Genomic DNA, 21,339 nt, shown 5'->3' on the forward strand with positions numbered 1-21,339 from the left:
ATGATGCAGCACATTGCAGTAATGATGCATTAGTAATGCAGTAATAATGCATTAGTAATGCAGTAATAATGTAGTAGTATTGCAGTAATATTCAGCACATTGCAGTAATGATGCATTAGTAATGCAGTAATAATGTAGTAGTATTGCAGTAATAATGCAGCAGTATTGCAGTAATAATGCAGTAATAATGCATTAGTATTGCAGTAATAATGCAGTAGAATTGCAGTAATAATGCAGTAGCATTGCAGTAATAATGCAATAGTATTGCAGTAATAATGCAGTAGAATTGCAGTAATAATGCAGTAATAATGCAGTACATTGCAGTAATGATGCAGTGGTAATGCAGTACTATTGCAGTAATAATGCAGTAGTATTGCAGTAGCATTGCAGTAATAATGCAATAGGATTGCAGTAAAAATGCAGTAGTATTGCAGTTATAATGCAGTAGTATTGCAGTAATAATGCAGCAGTATTGCAGTAATAATGCAGTACATTGCAGTAATGATGCAGTAATAATGCAGTACATTGCAGTAATGATGCAGCAGTATTGCAGTAATAATGTAGTAGTATTGCAGTAATAATGTAGTAGTATTGCAGCAATAATGCAGTAATAATGCAGTAGCAGTGCAGTAGTATTGCAGTAAAATGCAGTAGTATTGCAGCAATGATGCAGTGGTAATGCAGTACTATTGCAGTAATAATGCAGCAGTATTGCAGTAATAATGCAGTAGCATTGCAGTAGTATTGCAGTAATAATGCAATAGGATTGCAGTAAAAATGCAGTAGTATTGCAGTAATAATGCAGCACATTGCAGTAATGATGCATTAGTAATGCAGTAATAATCTAGTAGTATTGCAGTAATAATGCAGCAGTATTGCAGTAATAATGCATTAGTATTGCAGTAATAATGCAGCAGTATTGCAGTAATAATGCAGCAGTATTGCACCAATAATGCAGTAGAATTGCAGTAGCATTGCAGTAATAATGCAATAGTGTTGCAGTAATAATGCAGTAGAATTGCAGTAATAATGCAGTAGTATTGCAGTAATAATGCAGCAGTATTGCAGTAATAATGCAATAGGATTGCAGTAAAAATGCAGTAGTATTGCAGTTATAATACAGTAGTATTGCAGTAATAATGCAGCAGTATTGCAGTAATAATGCAGTACATTGCAGTAATGATGCAGTAATAATGCAGTAATAATGCAGCAGTATTGCAGTAGTAATGCAGTAGCAGTGCAGTAGTATTGCAGTAATAATGCAATAGGATTGCAGTAAAATGCAGTAGTATTGCAGCAATGATGCAGTGGTAATGCAGTACTATTGCAGTAATAATGCAGCAGTATTGCAGTAATAATGCAGTAGCATTGCAGTAATAATGCAGTAGGATTGCAGTAAAAATGCAGTAGTATTGCAGTAATAATGCAGCACATTGCAGTAATGATGCATTAGTAATGCAGTAATAATGTAGTAGTATTGCAGTAATAATGCAGCAGTATTGCAGTAATAATGCAGTATTATTGCAGTAATAATGCATTAGTATTGCAGTAATAATGCAGCAGTATTGCAGTAATAATGCAGCAGAATTGCACCAATAATGCAGTAGAATTGCAGTAATAATGCAGTAGCATTGCAGTAATAATGCAATAGTATTGCAGTAATAATGCAGTAGAATTGCAGTAATAATGCAGTAGCATTGCAGTAATAATGCAGTACATTGCAGTAATGATGCAGTAGAATTGCAGTAATAATGCAGTAGCATTGCAGTCGTAATGCAATAGTATTGCAGTAACAATGCAATAGTATTGCAGTAATAATGCAGTAGTATTGCAGGAATAATGCAATAGTATTGCAGTAATAATGCAGTAGTATTGCAGTAATAATGCAATAGTATTGCAGCAATAATGCAGTAGCATTGCAGTAATAATGCAGTAGTATTGCACAAATAATGCAGTAGAATTGCAGTAATAATGCAGTAGCATTGCAGTAATAATGCAGTAGTATTGCAGTAATAATGCAATAGGATTGCAGTTATAATGCAGTAGTATTGCAGTACATTGCAGTAATGATGCAGTAGTAATGCAGTACTATTGCAGTAATAATGTAGTAGTATTGCAGTAATATTGTAGTAGTATTGCGGTAATAATGCAGTACATTGCAGTAATTATGCAGTAGTAATGCAGTACTATTGCAGTAATAATGTAGTAGTATTGCAGTAATAATGTAGTAGTATTACAGTAATAATGCAGTAGCATTGCAGTAATGATGCAGTGGTAATGCAGTACTATTGCAGCAATAATGCAGCAGTATTGCAGTAATAATGCAGTAGCATTGCAGTAGTATTGCAGTAATAATGCAATAGGATTGCAGTAAAAATGCAGTAGTATTGCAGTTATAATACGGTAGTATTGCAGTAATAATGCAGTAATAATGCAGCACATTGCAGTAATGATGCAGTACTATTGCAGTAATAATTTAGTAGTATTGCAGTAATAATGTAGTAGTATTGCAGTAATAATGTAGTAGTATTGCAGTAATAATGCAGCAGTATTGCAGTAATAATGCAGTAGCAGTGCAGTAGTATTGCAGTAATAATGCAATAGGATTGCAGTAAAAATGCAGTAGTATTGCAGTATTGATGCAGTGGTAATGCAGTACTATTGCAGTAATAATGCAGCAGTATTGCAGTAATAATGCAGTAGCATCGCAGTAGTATTGCAGTATTAATGCAATAGGATTGCAGTAATAATGCAGCAGTATTGCAGTAATAATGCAGCAGTATTGCACCAATAATGCAGTAGAATTGCAGTAATAATGCAGTAGCATTGCAGTAATAATGCAATAGTATTGCAGTAATAATGCAGTAGAATTGCAGTAATAATGCAGTAGCATTGCAGTAATAATGCAGTAGTATTGCAGTAATGATGCAGTAGAATTGCAGTAATAATGCAGTAGTATTGCAGTAATGATGCAGTAGAATTGCAGTAATAATGCAGTAGCATTGCAGTAATAATGCAATAGTATTGCAGTAATAATGCAGTAGCATTGCAGCAATAATGCAATAGTATTGCAGTAATAATGCAGTAGAATTGCAGTAATAATGCAGTAGCATTGCAGTAATAATGCAGTAGTATTGCAGTAATGATGCAGTGGTAATGCAGTACTATTGCAGTAATAATGCAGCAGTATTGCTGTAATAATGCAGTAGCATTGCAGCAATAATGCAGTAGCATTGCAGTAGTATTGCAGTAATAATGCAGCAGTATTGCAGTAACAATGTAGCAGTATTGCAGCAATAATGCAGTAGTGTTGCAGTAATAATGCAGTAATAATGCAGCGATATTACAGTAGTAATGCAGCAGTATTGCAGTAATAATGTAGTAATAATGCAGCAGTATTACAGTAATAATGCAGTAGTATTGCAGTAATAATGCAGCAGTATTACAGTAATAATGCAGTAGTATTGCAGTAATAATGCAGCAGTATTACAGTAATAATGCAGTAGTATTACAGTAATAATGCAGTAGTATTGCAGTAATAATGCAGTAGTATTACAGTAATAATGCAGTAGTATTGCAGTAATAATGCAGTAGTATTACAGTAATAATGCAGTAGTATTGCAGTAATAATGCAGTAGTATTACAGTAATAATGCAGTAGTATTGCAGTAAATAGATGAAATCCATGTCCCACTGCATAATGTATCATACATAAATACATACAGTGTTACATAGATCTAAACCATCATCATTATGTTATTCATTCATCTCTCATGTATTCATCTCTCATGCTGTAATGTTCACATTCAATCAGTCTTGCTGCTCTCTTCTGTATGATTTATAACTTCTTATTATTCAGTCTTACAGTTGAAGGACACAAGTCCAGGTGTGATCCTATCTCATGTTTATGATCATTTATCTACTGATTATCTTTAAAATCATTATATATTATGTATGTGTGTGTGTGTGTGTGTGTGTGTGGTGTCAGGTGGAGGAGGAGTACTGTCAGCCCCACACAGTGGACAGAGTGGCAGGAGGTCAGGTTCCTCACATGTGGGGACAATCTCTCTACATCCTCGCCTGTCTTCTTGCTGAGGTACACACACACACACACACACACACACACACGCACACACACACACACGCACACACACACACACACACACACACACACACACACACACACACACACACACACGCTCATACAGACACACACAGGTAGACCAAAGGTGTGTGTGTGTGTGTTGTCAGGGCTTCCTGGCTCCAGGTGAGATGGATCCTCTAAACCGCCGCTTCTCCACGTGTCTGAAGCCAGATGTTGTGGTCCAAGGTAGTCATTTATGTGTTGCCATGGTGATGTCAACATTGTGTTGCCGTGGCGATGGAGGCTGATACAAACATGTGTTGCTGTCAGTGTGCGTGTTAGCAGAGTGTGAGAAGATCCAGAAGGTTCTGAGTGATCACGGCGTGAAGGTGCAGATGTTGTGTGATGTCCATCCTATCAGAGTCTTACCTGCACGCATCCTCAGTCACGTCTACGTCAGACTAGGTAGGTCTTCACCTACCTGTTCATCACCATAAAGGTAGGTCTTTACCTACCTGCTCATCACCATAAAGGTAGGTCTTTACCTACCTGCTCATCACCACAAAGGTAGGTCTTTACCTACCTGTTAATCACCATAAAGGTAGGTCTTCACCGACCTGGTCATCACCACAAAGGTAGGTCTTCACCTACCTGTTCATCACCATAAAGGTAGGTCTTCACCTACCTGTTCATCACCATAAAGGTAGGTCTTTACCTACCTGCTCATCACCATAAATGTAGGTCTTTACCTACCTGCTCATCACCACAAAGGTAGGTCTTTACCTACCTGTTAATCACCATAAAGGTAGGTCTTCACCGACCTGGTCATCACCACAAAGGTAGGTCTTCACCTACCTGTTAATCACCACAAAGGTAGGTCTTCATCTACCTGTTAATCACCATAAAGGTACGTCTTTACCTACCTGTTAATTACCACAAAGGTAGGTCTTTACCTACCTGTTAATCACCACAAAGGTAGGTCTTCACCTAACCTGGTCATCACCACAAAGGGAGGTCTTCACCTACCTGGTCATCACCATAAAGGTACGTCTTTACCTACCTGTTAATCACCACAAAGGTAGGTCTTCACCGACCTGGTCATCACCACAAAGGTAGGTCTTCACCTACCTGTTAATCACCACAAAGGTAGGTCTTCATCTACCTGTTAATCACCATAAAGGTACGTCTTTACCTACCTGTTAATCACCATAAAGGTACGTCTTTACCTACCTGTTAATTACCACAAAGGTAGGTCTTTACCTACCTGTTAATCACCACAAAGGTAGGTCTTCACCTAACCTGGTCATCACCACAAAGGGAGGTCTTCACCTACCTGGTCATCACCATAAAGGTACGTCTTTACCTACCTGTTAATCACCATAAAGGTACGTCTTTACCTACCTGTTAATCACCATAAAGGTACGTCTTTACCTACCTGTTAATTACCACAAAGGTAGGTCTTTACCTACCTGTTAATCACCACAAAGGTAGGTCTTCACCTAACCTGGTCATCACCACAAAGGGAGGTCTTCACCTACCTGGTCATCACCATAAAGGTACGTCTTTACCTACCTGTTAATCACCACAAAGGTAGGTCTTTACCTACCTGTTAATCACCACAAAGGTACGTCTTCACCTACCTGTTAATCACCATAAAGGTACGTCTTCACCTACCTGCTCATCACCATAAAGGTACGTCTTTACCTACCTGTTAATCATCATAAAGGTACGTCTTTACCTACCTGTTAATCACCATAAAGATAGGTCTTCACCTACCTGCTCATCACCATAAAGGTACGTCTTTACCTACCTGTTAATCATCATAAAGGTACGTCTTTACCTACCTGTTAATCACCATAATGGTAGGTCTTCACCTACCTGGTCATCACCATAAAGGTAGGTCTTTACCTATCTGGTCATCACCATAAAGGTACGTCTTTACCTACCTGTTAATCACCATAAAGGTACGTCTTTACCTACCTGTTAATCATCATAAAGGTAGGTCTTTACCTACCTGTTAATCACCATAAAGGTAGGTCTTTACCTACCTGTTAATCACCATAAAGGTATGTTTTCATCTACCTGTTAATCACCACAAAGGTACGTCTTCACCTACCTGGTCATCACCACAAAGGTAGGTCTTTACCTACCTGTTAATCACCATAAAGGTAGGACTTCACCTACCTGGTCATCACCATAAAAGTAGGTCTTTACCTACCTGCTCATCACCACAAAGGTAGGTCTTTACCTACCTGGTCATCACCATAAAGGTACGTCTTCACCTACCTGGTCATCACCATAAAGGTAGGTCTTTACCTACCTGGTCATCACCATAAAGGTAGGTCTTTACCTACCTGTTAATCACCACAAAGGTAGGTCTTTACCTACCTGGTCATCACCACAAAGGTAGGTGTTTACCTACCTGTTAATCACCATAAAGGTAGGTCTTTACCTACCTGTTAATCACCATAAAGGTATGTCTTCATCTACCTGGTCATCACCACAAAGGTAGGTCTTCACCTACCTGGTCATCACCATAAAGGTAGGTCTTTACCTACCTGCTCATCACCATAAAGGTAGGTCTTTACCTACCTGCTCATCACCATAAAGTTAGGTCTTTACCTACCTGTTAATCACCATAAAGGTAGGTCTTTACCTACCTGTTAATCACCATAAAGGTACGTCTTTACCTACCTGTTAATCACCATAAAGGTACGTCTTTACCTACCTGTTAATCACCATAAAGCTAGGTATATATATATATATATATATATATATATATATATATATATATATATATATATATTGGGGTTGCAACTAACGATTAATTTGATAATGAATTAATCGTGGATTATTACTTCGATTAATCGATTAATAATCGGATAAAAGAGACAAACTACATTTCTAACATTTCCTCTAGTGGCATGGTGGTAAGGGGGATTGACTTCATATTGGAGTCTCCAATGTAGTGGCATGTATTGCCAAGGTAGGCTACACTTGTCCAAACATCAGTAGTGAGAGCAATTTAACTCTGGCTGGGATTTATGTCGGTCTACACTGCATGGAATGTCTGCTAGTACTTCCTCTCCATTAGTTTTGGTCAAACGAGAGAGAAAGAAGTCCTTGATGACATTTGTCATTAGGGCCCCGAATTCACAGCCTAATAAGACCCAGGACAGCTGAGTGGTTAGTACTGTTGACCGCCAAGCAAGGGGAACTGGGTTCAAATCTCTGTGAGGACTCAGTGTTTCTTTTTCAGTAGTGAGACAGGTGCTCAATTAAATATGTCATTGGGGCCCGAAATCTTCCTCTAAGAAGACTAAGGATAGCTGAGTGGTTACAGTAGCTGGCTCCCAATCCAAGAGTGCAAGGATCAAATCCCTGCCAGGTTCACTGGTAACTATGAAAACTCCGGCAGCAAGTGGAAATGTTTTATATTATAGCTCACTGAGACAGGTTCGCGATTAAATATGTCATTGGGGCCCGAAATCTTGTCTAAAGAAGACCAGGGATAGCTGAATGGTTAAAGCTCCTAACTCCCAATCAAAGGGCACTGGGTTCAAATCCCAGGCAAGTTGATGGGCAACTAGGAAAACTATTGTTTTGTATCATAGTTTACTGAGACAGGTTATCAATTGAATATGTCATTGGGGCCCGAAATCTGTCCTTAAGAAGACCGAGAATAGCTGAATGGTTAAACATCTAGCTCCCAATCAAAGGGTCCTGGGTTCAATCCCAGTCAGGTCGATCGGCTTGCCAAGCCAAAGAAAGCAGGAGTGGGGATACCGGCACAAAAAGGGGTGTGGGGTGGTGGACAATGTGGGGGTGCATCACCTCCCCCACACAAAGTTAAGTTAAGTGGTAGTTGGTTAATTAACTTATAGTTAAAAAGGTAAGTATGGGTAATAATAATAATAAATAGTCCGTAGTCCAAAAGTCTAAGGGTAACCTCGGGGGTTAGCTCCTCCTGAGGCTAAAGTTGGTAAGTGTACCGTCGGTAATTCCTGGCTGGGATGGGTGGGAATAGGAACATGAATAATTAATCAGTGTGAGTGTTGACCAATCAGCTCTCCTCGGTCTGACCAACAATTAGTCAATTAGTTAATAATAAAAAAAAAAGTAACAATAAGTACAACAAATTGGAATAATTGAAGAGAGAAAAAATTTCAATTGAAAAAAGAAAAAAAAAGATTGGATGAATAAAAAGATGGATAATATTAAAAACACTATTAAGAAAAGTTAATTGCATATCATTTATTAAAATTATACTTTATATTTTTTATTATTCAATTGCACTAGTCAGGAGGATTTGTCCACCCAATTATTCTTCTTTTGTTTTTCATTATCCAATTTGAATTTTTTCTCTCTTCAATTATTCCAATTTGTTGTACTTATTGTTACTTTTTTTTATTAACTAATTGACTAATTGTTGGTCAGACCGAGGAGAGCTGATTGGTCAACACTCACACTGATTAATTATTCATGTTCCTATTCCCACCCATCCCAGCCAGGAATTACCGACGGTACACTTACCAACTTTAGCCTCAGGAGGAGCTAACCCCCGAAATTACCCTTAGACTTTTGGACTATAGACTATTTATTATTATTATTACCCATACTTACCTTTTTAACTATAAGTTAATGAACCAGCTACCACTTAGCTTTACTTTGTGTGGGGGAGGTGATGCACCCCCACATTGTCCACCACCCCACACCCCTTGGCTTGGCAAGCCGATGGACCTGACTGGGATTGAACCCAGGACCCTTTGATTGGGAGCTAGCTGTTTAACCATTCAGCTATTCTTGGTCTTCTTAAGGACAGATTTCGGGCCCCAATGACATATTTAATCGCGAACCTGTCTCAGTGAGCTATAATATAAAACATTTACTCTTGCTGCCAGAGTTTTCATAGTTACCAGTGAACCTGGCAGGGATTTGATCCTTGTATCCTAGCAACAATCAGCAAGCTGCAGGATGGATACTTTGCTGGAGCTAGGTGATGATTATTGATTACAACTTGTTCTTATTGACTACATCTTGTGTTATTGACTATAACTTGTTATTATTGACCATAACTTGTTATTGATTATAATTTGTTATTGTTTAGAACTTTTATTTTTTTTTATAACCTATTATTTATAAGTTGATTGAATGATTCAACTGAGTACCATCTCTTGGTGGATGTGCAGAATATGTTGGAATAAATGTGAATGAAAAAGTGAAATGAATGTGAAATATTGAAGATGGTGAATGTTTCAGGGTGGAGATGTCGCAGCTGTGTGACCTCCAAACGACCTCCTTTCACACGCACCTCAGCTTCCTGGATGAAGAAAGTGAGGACTTGGTACTGGACCAGGAAGAAGAGCAAGACTATGGAGAAGAATATTGTCTGTGCCGGCCTTCAGGTAGGAAGTACTACTCTTACATGTTGTACTGTGAAGCAGTTATGAATGTTACAGGTGAATAAAGGAGTAGTGAATGTTACAGGTGAATAAAGGAGTAATGGATGTTACAGGTGAATATGAGGTTTGTGGTTGTAGACTCCTCCCCCAAGGACGTGTTTGATGAGTACCTGACTCAGCTGCTCCACAGCACTGCCAGCACCTGTCATCTTCCTCCCATCCAGAGGGGGCAGCAGCACGTCTTCACTGCTCAACACACAACCAGAGATATCCTGTCCTTTGTGGCGCAGGTGCAGGGTCTGCACATGCCCAGTAGGTCTACTACTACTACACACACACACACACACACACACACACACACACACACACACAAACACACATAATAGAGAAGTGTGATTATGAAGGATGATATTTACACAACATTGAGTTGCATTACAAAGTAAATGTGTTGCAATAGTCAGTACATATATGTATCACGATGATGTGATATCATGTAGTACATATATGTATCATGATGATGTGATACCATGTAGTACATATATGTATCATGATTATGTGATACCATGTAGTACATATATGTATCATGATGATGTGATATCATGCAGTACATGTATGTATCATGATGATGTGATACCATGTAGTACATATATGTATCATGGTGATGTGATACCATGTAGTACATATATGTATCATGATGATGTGATACCATGTAGTACATATATGTATCATGATGATGTGATACCATGTAGTACATATATGTATCATGATGACGTGATAGCATGTAGTACATATATGTATCATGATGATGTGATAGCATGTAGTACATATATGTATCATGATGATGTGATAGCATGTAGTACATATATGTATCATGATGATGTGATATCATGTAGTACATATATGTATCATGATGTGATACATTGTAGTACATATATGTATCATGATGATGTGATAGCATGTAGTACATATGTATCATGATGATGTGATATCATTTAGTACATATATGTATCATGATGATGTGATAGCATGTAGTACATATATGTATCATGATGTGATACATTGTAGTACATATATGTATCATGATGATGTGATAGCATGTAGTACATATATGTATCATGATGTGATACATTGTAGTACATATATGTATCATGATGATGTGATATCATGTAGTACATATATGTATCATGATGATGTGATATCATGTAGTACATATATGTATCATGATGTGATACATTGTAGTACATATATGTATCATGATGATGTGATATCATGTAGTACATATATGTATCATGATGATATGATATCATTTAGTACATATGTATCATGATGATGTGATATCATGTAGTACATATATGTATCATGGTGATGTGATAGCATGTAGTACATATATGTATCATGATGATGTGATACCATGTACTAATATATGTATCATGATGATGTGATACCATGTAGTACATATATGTATCATGATTATGTGATACCATGTAGTACATATATGTATCATGATTATGTGATACCATGTAGTACATATATGTATCATGATGACGTGATAGCATGTAATACATATATGTATCATGATGATGTGATACCATGTAGTACATATATGTATCATGATGCTGTGATACAATGTAGTAAATGTATGTATCATGATGATGTGATATCATGTAGTACATATATGTATCATGATTATGTGTTACCATGTAGTACATATTTGTATCATGATGATGTGATACCATGTAGTACATATATGTATCATGATGATGTGATATCATGTAGTACATATATGTATCATGATGATGTGATAGCATGTAGTACATATATGTATCATGATGTGATACATTGTAGTACATATATGTATCATGATGATGTGATATCATGTAGTACATATATGTATCATGATGTGATATCATGTAGTACATATATGTATCATGATGATATATCATTTAGTACATATATGTATCATGATGTGATATCATGTAGTACATATATGTATCATGGTGATGTGATAGCATTTAGTACATATATGTGTCATGATGATGTGATACCATGTAGTAATATATGTATCATGATGATGTGATACCATGTAGTACATATATGTATCATGATGACGTGTTACCATGTAGTACATATTTGTATCATGATGATGTGATATCATGTAGTACATATATGTATCATGATGATGTGTTACCATGTAGTACATATATGTATCATGATGATGTGATATCATGTAGTACATATATGTATCATGATGATGTGATAGCATGTAGTACATATACGTATCATTATGATGTGATATCATTTAGTACATATATGTATCATGATGATGTGATATCATGTAGTACATATATGTATCATGATGGTGTGATATCATGTAGTACATATATGTATCATGATGATGTGAAATCATGTAGTACATATATGTATCATGATGATGTGATATCATGTAGTACATATATGTATCATGATGATGTGATATCATGTAGTACATATATGTATCATGATGATGTGAAATCATGTAGTACATATATGTATCATGATGATGTGACAGCATGTAGTACATATATGTATCATGATGATGTGAAATCATGTAGTACATATATGTATCATGATGATGTGATAGCATGTAGTACATATGTATCATGATGATGTGATATCATTTAGTACATATATGTATCATGATGATGTGATAGCATGTAGTACATATATGTATCATGATGTGATACATTGTAGTACATATATGTATCATGATGATGTGATAGCATGTAGTACATATATGTATCATGATGTGATACATTGTAGTACATATATGTATCATGATGATGTGATATCATGTAGTACATATATGTATCATGATGATGTGATATCATGTAGTACATATATGTATCATGATGTGATACATTGTAGTACATATATGTATCATGATGATGTGATATCATGTAGTACATATATGTATCATGATGATATGATATCATTTAGTACATATGTATCATGATGATGTGATATCATGTAGTACATATATGTATCATGGTGATGTGATAGCATGTAGTACATATATGTATCATGATGATGTGATACCATGTACTAATATATGTATCATGATGATGTGATACCATGTAGTACATATATGTATCATGATTATGTGATACCATGTAGTACATATATGTATCATGATTATGTGATACCATGTAGTACATATATGTATCATGATGACGTGATAGCATGTAATACATATATGTATCATGATGATGTGATACCATGTAGTACATATATGTATCATGATGCTGTGATACAATGTAGTAAATGTATGTATCATGATGATGTGATATCATGTAGTACATATATGTATCATGATTATGTGTTACCATGTAGTACATATTTGTATCATGATGATGTGATACCATGTAGTACATATATGTATCATGATGATGTGATATCATGTAGTACATATATGTATCATGATGATGTGATAGCATGTAGTACATATATGTATCATGATGTGATACATTGTAGTACATATATGTATCATGATGATGTGATATCATGTAGTACATATATGTATCATGATGTGATATCATGTAGTACATATATGTATCATGATGATATATCATTTAGTACATATATGTATCATGATGTGATATCATGTAGTACATATATGTATCATGGTGATGTGATAGCATTTAGTACATATATGTGTCATGATGATGTGATACCATGTAGTAATATATGTATCATGATGATGTGATACCATGTAGTACATATATGTATCATGATGACGTGTTACCATGTAGTACATATTTGTATCATGATGATGTGATATCATGTAGTACATATATGTATCATGATGATGTGTTACCATGTAGTACATATATGTATCATGATGATGTGATATCATGTAGTACATATATGTATCATGATGATGTGATAGCATGTAGTACATATACGTATCATTATGATGTGATATCATTTAGTACATATATGTATCATGATGATGTGATATCATGTAGTACATATATGTATCATGATGGTGTGATATCATGTAGTACATATATGTATCATGATGATGTGAAATCATGTAGTACATATATGTATCATGATGATGTGATATCATGTAGTACATATATGTATCATGATGATGTGATATCATGTAGTACATATATGTATCATGATGATGTGAAATCATGTAGTACATATATGTATCATGATGATGTGATAGCATGTAGTACATATGTATCATGATGATGTGATATCATTTAGTACATATATGTATCATGATGATGTGATAGCATGTAGTACATATATGTATCATGATGTGATACATTGTAGTACATATATGTATCATGATGATGTGATAGCATGTATTACATATATGTATCATGATGTGATACATTGTAGTACATATATGTATCATGATGATGTGATATCATGTAGTACATATATGTATCATGATGATGTGATATCATGTAGTACATATATGTATCATGATGATGTGATAGCATGTAGTACATATATGTATCATGATGTGATACATTGTAGTACATATATGTATCATGATGATGTGATATCATGTAGTACATATATGTATCATGATGACGTGATAGCATGTAGTACATATATGTATCATGATGATGTGATAGCATGTAGTACATATATGTATCATGATGATGTGATAGCATGTAGTACATATGTATCATGATGATGTGATATCATTTAGTACATATATGTATCATGATGATGTGATAGCATGTAGTACATATATGTATCATGATGTGATACATTGTAGTACATATATGTATCATGATGATGTGATAGCATGTAGTACATATATGTATCATGATGTGATACATTGTAGTACATATATGTATCATGATGATGTGATGTCATGTAGTACATATATGTATCATGATGATGTGATATCATGTAGTACATATATGTATCATGATGTGATACATTGTAGTACATATATGTATCATGATGATGTGATATCATGTAGTACATATATGTATCATGATGTGATATCATGTAGTACATATATGTATCATGATGATATGATATCATTTAGTACATATGTATCATGATGATGTGAAATCATGTAGTACATATATGTATCATGATGATGTGATAGCATGTAGTACATATGTATCATGATGATGTGATATCATTTAGTACATATATGTATCATGATGATGTGATAGCATGTAGTACATATATGTATCATGATGTGATACATTGTAGTACATATATGTATCATGATGATGTGATAGCATGTAGTACATATATGTATCATGATGTGATACATTGTAGTACATATATGTATCATGATGATGTGATATCATGTAGTACATATATGTATCATGATGACGTGATAGCATGTAGTACATATATGTATCATGATGATGTGATAGCATGTAGTACATATATGTATCATGATGATGTGATAGCATGTAGTACATATATGTATCATGATGATGTGATAGCATGTAGTACATATATGTATCATGATGATGTGATAGCATGTAGTACATATGTATCATGATGATGTGATATCATTTAGTACATATATGTATCATGATGATGTGATAGCATGTAGTACATATATGTATCATGATGTGATACATTGTAGTACATATATGTATCATGATGATGTGATAGCATGTATTACATATATGTATCATGATGATGTGATATCATGTAGTACATATATGTATCATGATGATGTGATATCATGTAGTACATATATGTATCATGATGTGATACATTGTAGTACATATATGTATCATGATGATGTGATATCATGTAGTACATATATGTATCATGATGTGATATCATGTAGTACATATATGTATCATGATGATATGATATCATTTAGTACATATGTATCATGATGATGTGATATCATGTAGTACATATATGTATCATGGTGATGTGATATCATGTAGTACATATATGTATCATGATGATGTGATACCATGTACTAATATATGTATCATGATGATGTGATACCATGTAGTACATATATGTATCATGATTATGTGATACCATGTAGTACATATATGTATCATGATGACGTGATAGCATGTAATACATATATGTATCATGATGATGTGATACCATGTAGTACATATATGTATCATGATGCTGTGATACAATGTAGTAAATGTATGTATCATGATGATGTGATATCATGTAGTACATATATGTATCATGATTATGTGTTACCATGTAGTACATATTTGTATCATGATGATGTGATACCATGTAGTACATATATGTATCATGATGATGTGATATCATGTAGTACATATATGTATCATGATGATGTGATAGCATGTAGTACATATATGTATCATGATGTGATACATTGTAGTACATATATGTATCATGATGATGTGATATCATGTAGTACATATATGTATCATGATGTGATATCATGTAGTACATATATGTATCATGATGATATATCATTTAGTACATATATGTATCATGATGTGATATCATGTAGTACATATATGTATCATGGTGATGTGATAGCATTTAGTACATATATGTGTCATGATGATGTGATACCATGTAGTAATATATGTATCATGATGATGTGATACCATGTAGTACATATATGTATCATGATGACGTGTTACCATGTAGTACATATTTGTATCATGATGATGTGATATCATGTAGTACATATATGTATCATGATGATGTGTTACCATGTAGTACATATATGTATCATGATGATGTGATATCATGTAGTACATATATGTATCATGATGATGTGATAGCATGTAGTACATATACGTATCATTATGATGTGATATCATTTAGTACATATATGTATCATGATGATGTGATATCATGTAGTACATATATGTATCATGATGGTGTGATATCATGTAGTACATATATGTATCATGATGATGTGAAATCATGTAGTACATATATGTATCATGATGATGTGATATCATGTAGTACATATATGTATCATGATGATGTGATATCATGTAGTACATATATGTATCATGATGATGTGAAATCATGTAGTACATATATGTATCATGATGATGTGACAGCATGTAGTACATATATGTATCATGATGATGTGAAATCATGTAGTACATATATGTATCATGATGATATGATATCATTTAGTACATATATGTATCATGATGATGTGATATCATGTAGTACATATATGTATCATGGTGATGTGATAGCATGTAGTACATATATGTATCATGATGATGTGATACCATGTACTAATATATGTATCATGATGATGTGATACCATGTAGTACATATATGTATCATGATTATGTGATACCATGTAGTACATATATGTATCATGATGACGTGATAGCATGTAATACATATATGTATCATGATGATGTGATACCATGTAGTACATATCTGTATCATGATGCTGTGATACAATGTAGTAAATGTATGTATCATGATGATGTGATATCATGTAGTACATATATGTATCATGATTATGTGTTACCATGTAGTACATATTTGTATCATGATGATGTGATACCATGTAGTACATATATGTATCATGATGATGTGATATCATGTAGTACATATATGTATCATGATGATGTGATAGCATGTAGTACATATATGTATCATGATGTGATACATTGTAGTACATATATGTATCATGATGTGATATCATGTAGTACATATATGTATCATGATGTGATATCATGTAGTACATATATGTATCATGATGATATATCATTTAGTACATATATGTATCATGATGTGATATCATGTAGTACATATATGTATCATGATGATGTGATACCATGTAGTAATATATGTATCATGATGATGTGATACCATGTAGTACATATATGTATCATGATGACGTGTTACCATGTAGTACATATTTGTATCATGATGATGTGATATCATGTAGTACATATATGTATCATGATGATGTGTTACCATGTAGTACATATATGTATCATGATGATGTGATATCATGTAGTACATATATGTATCATGATGATGTGATAGCATGTAGTACATATACGTATCATGATGTGATATCATTTAGTACATATATGTATCATGATGATGTGATATCATGTAGTACATATATGTATCATGATGGTGTGATATCATGTAGTACATATATGTATCATGATGATGTGAAATCATGTAGTACATATATGTATCATGATGATGTGATATCATGTAGTACATATATGTATCATGATGATGTGATATCATGTAGTACATATATGTATCATGATGATGTGAAATCATGTAGTACATATATGTATCATGATGATGTGACAGCATGTAGTACATATATGTATCATGATGATGTGAGACCATGTAGTACATATACGTATCATGTTGATGTGATATCATGTAGTACATATATGTATCATGATGATGTGATATCATGTAGTACATATATGTATCATGATGATGTGATATCATGTAGTACATATATGTATCATGATGATGTGATAGCATGTAGTACATATATGTATCATGATGATGTGATATCATTTAGTACATATATGTATCATGATGATGTGATATCATGTAGTACATATATGTATCATGATGGTGTGATATCATGTAGTACATATATGTATCATGATGATGTGAAATCATGTAGTACATATATGTATCATGATGATGTGATATCATGTAGTACATATATGTATCATGATGATGTGATATCATGTAGTACATATATGTATCATGATGATGTGAAATCATGTAGTACATATATGTATCATGACGTGTTACCATGTAGTACATATTTTTATCATGATGATGTGATATCATGTAGTACATATATGTATCATGATGATGTGTTACCATGTAGTACATATATGTATCATGATGATGTGATATCATGTAGTACATATATGTATCATGATGATGTGATAGCATGTAGTACATATACGTATCATTATGATGTGATATCATTTAGTACATATATGTATCATGATGATGTGATATCATGTAGTACATATATGTATCATGATGGCGTGATATCATGTAGTACATATATGTATCATGATGATGTGAAATCATGTAGTACATATATGTATCATGATGATGTGACAGCATGTAGTACATATATGTATCATGATGATGTGATAGCATGTAGTACATATACGTATCATTATGATGTGATATCATGTAGTACATATATGTATCATGATGATGTGATACCATGTAGTACATATATGTATCATGATGATGTGACAGCATGTAGTACATATATGTATCATGATGACGTGAGACCATGTAGTACATATACGTATCATGTTGATGTGATATCATGTAGTACATATATGTATCATGATGATGTGATATCATGTAGTACATATATGTATCATGATGATGTGATATCATGTAGTACATATATGTATCATGATGATGTGATACCATGTAGTACATATATGTATCATGATGATGTGATATCATGTAGTATGATTGTGTGTTGGAATATGATGTACTTTAGTCTCCAAAAAGACAATATTGCTATTTTTCAGAGTCGTCCATGTTTCTTCCTGTCACTCCGCTCATGAGCAAACATCGCAAGTCTCTCAACCTTCTACCACTCCCTCACCACCTCCATGCTGCTGCCAGGACTGCACAAGTACTACCAGCTCACACTTCCTGTGGGAATGTTCTCGTTACATCTTCCCTCTCACGTGGGAGTGTTTTGTTTACATCTTCTCTTTCATGTGGGAATGTTCTGTTTCATGTGTGAATGTTTTATTTCATGTGTGATTGTTCCATTTACATGTTCTGTTTTATTTGTGAATGTTCTGTTTACATCTTCTGTTTCATGTGTGAATGTTCTGTTTACATCTTCTTTTTCACGTGTGAATGTTCTTTTTCATGTGTGAATGTTCTGTTTACATCTTCTGTTTCATGTGTGAATGTTCTGTTAACATGTTCTGTTTCATGTGTGAATGTTCTGTTCACATCTTCTGTTTCATGTGTGAATGTTCAGTTTCATGTGTGAATGTTCTATTTCATGTGTGATTGTTCTATTTACATGTTCTGTTTCATTTGTGAATGTTGATTGATTTATGCTTTTATTAGTAGATTGCACAGTACAGTACATATTCCATACAATTGACCACTAAATGGTAACACCCCAATAAGTTTTTCAACTTGTTTAAGTCGGGGTCCACGTTAATCAATTCATGTTCTGTTTACATCTTCTGTTTCATGTGTGAATGTTCTGTTTCATGTGTGAATGCTCTGTTTACATCTTCTGTTTCATGTGTGAATGGTCTGTTTACATCTGTTTCATTTGTGAATGCTCTATTACATCTTCTTTTTCATGTGTGAATTTTCTATTTCATGTGTGAATGCTCTATTTACATATTCTGTTTCATGTGTGAACGTTCTATTTACATGTTCTGTTTCACGAGTGAATGTTCTGTTTACATGTTGTGTTTCATGTGTGAATGTTCAGTTTCATATGTAAATGTTCTGTTATGAATAGTCTGTTGAAATGTTCTATATTATGTGTGAATGTTCTATTTCATGTTTAAATATTCCGTTTTATGTGTGAATGCTCTTTTTAAATATTCTGTTTCATGTGTGAATGGTCTGTTTCATGAGTGAATGTTCTGTTTCATGTGTGAATGTTCTGTTTCAATGTAAATGTTCTGTTATTAATGTTCTGTTGAAATGTTTTATTTTATGTGTGAATGTTCTATTTCATGTTTAAATATTCTCTTTCATGTGTGAATGTTGTATTTCATTTTTAAAAGTTCTATTTAATGTTTAAATGTTCTGTTTCATGTTTGAATGTTCTATTTAATGTTTGAATGTCCTGTTTTATGTTTAAAAGTTGTTTAATGTGTGAATGTTCTATTTAATGTTTGAATGTTCTGTTTCATGTTTAAATGTTCTGTTTCACATGTGAATGTTGTATTACATGTTTAAATTTTATATTTCATGTGTGAATGTTCTATTTCATGTTTAAAACTTATATTTAATGTTTGAATTTTCTGTTTCATGGTTAAAAGTTCTGTTTAAAAGTTCTGTTTCATGTGTGAATGTTGTATTTCTTGTTTAAATGTTCTACTTAATGTTTGAATGTTCTATTCAATTTTGGAATGTTTTATTTAATGTTTAAATGTTCTGTTTATTGTTTAAATGGTTCCTTTCGTGTGTGAATGTTCTGTTACATGTTTGAATGTTTTAATTATGTTTTAAATGTTTTATTTCATGTTAGAAGGTGAGTTTGAAGGTTGTGTTTCCCTCTGAAGGCTGTCAGTGCTGCAGATCTTCACCTGCCTAAAGACGCAGAAGGAAAGACAGACTTTGGCAGTTTGGTGCAGCAACTGAAGGAATGTCCTTCTCTGCAGGACCAAGCAGACATTCTTTATGTCCTCTACGTCATGAAGTAAGCACCACCACAACAACAACAATAACGACAATATGTGTGACGCTGTGCCTGCTAACAACAGAGGAGCTGATTGGCCGGTGGACTTGCCAGGTGCGAGTGTGAGCGTGCGAGTGCTGCTGGAGGAACTTTACGTGCAGGCAGGAGCGTGCAAGGAGTGGGCGCTCATCAGATACATTTCTGGAATATTACGCAAGAGAGTGGAGGTCCTCTCTGAGGTGAGTCACTACTCTCATTCATTACTCATGATAACATATCATTTATAAACACTGTCAATCATTTAGGACTGTAAACACTTCTGATTATCAATTATTTATTCATATAAACACTTATGAATGGCAACATTTATTACTGTCAACACTATATATATATATATATATATATATATATACACATATATGTTAGAATCATATGCACATGTTAGAATCATATCATGAAGTTTATTTTGCA

The 21,339-nt window shown here is 33.9% G+C and overlaps 1 protein-coding gene across 1 annotated transcript in view; it reads left to right on the top strand.

Moving 5' to 3' along the window:
* LOC133543035 (phosphorylase b kinase regulatory subunit alpha, liver isoform-like) overlaps window positions 1-21,339 on the top strand; it is a 36,253-nt gene continuing 14,914 nt past the window's right edge. Inside the window, exons 1-10 of the mRNA XM_061887399.1 lie at window positions 1-18; window positions 3,988-4,095; window positions 4,251-4,329; window positions 4,414-4,577; window positions 9,015-9,079; window positions 9,343-9,488; window positions 9,624-9,797; window positions 19,013-19,119; window positions 20,753-20,889; window positions 20,954-21,107. Coding sequence (XP_061743383.1) covers window positions 1-18; window positions 3,988-4,095; window positions 4,251-4,329; window positions 4,414-4,577; window positions 9,015-9,079; window positions 9,343-9,488; window positions 9,624-9,797; window positions 19,013-19,119; window positions 20,753-20,889; window positions 20,954-21,107 — 1,152 coding nt within the window. The remainder of the gene's footprint in view (window positions 19-3,987; window positions 4,096-4,250; window positions 4,330-4,413; window positions 4,578-9,014; window positions 9,080-9,342; window positions 9,489-9,623; window positions 9,798-19,012; window positions 19,120-20,752; window positions 20,890-20,953; window positions 21,108-21,339) is intronic.

The sequence above is a fragment of the Nerophis ophidion genome, linkage group LG25 (genome assembly GCF_033978795.1).
Source record: "Nerophis ophidion isolate RoL-2023_Sa linkage group LG25, RoL_Noph_v1.0, whole genome shotgun sequence".
Taxonomy (NCBI): Eukaryota; Metazoa; Chordata; class Actinopteri; order Syngnathiformes; family Syngnathidae; genus Nerophis; species Nerophis ophidion.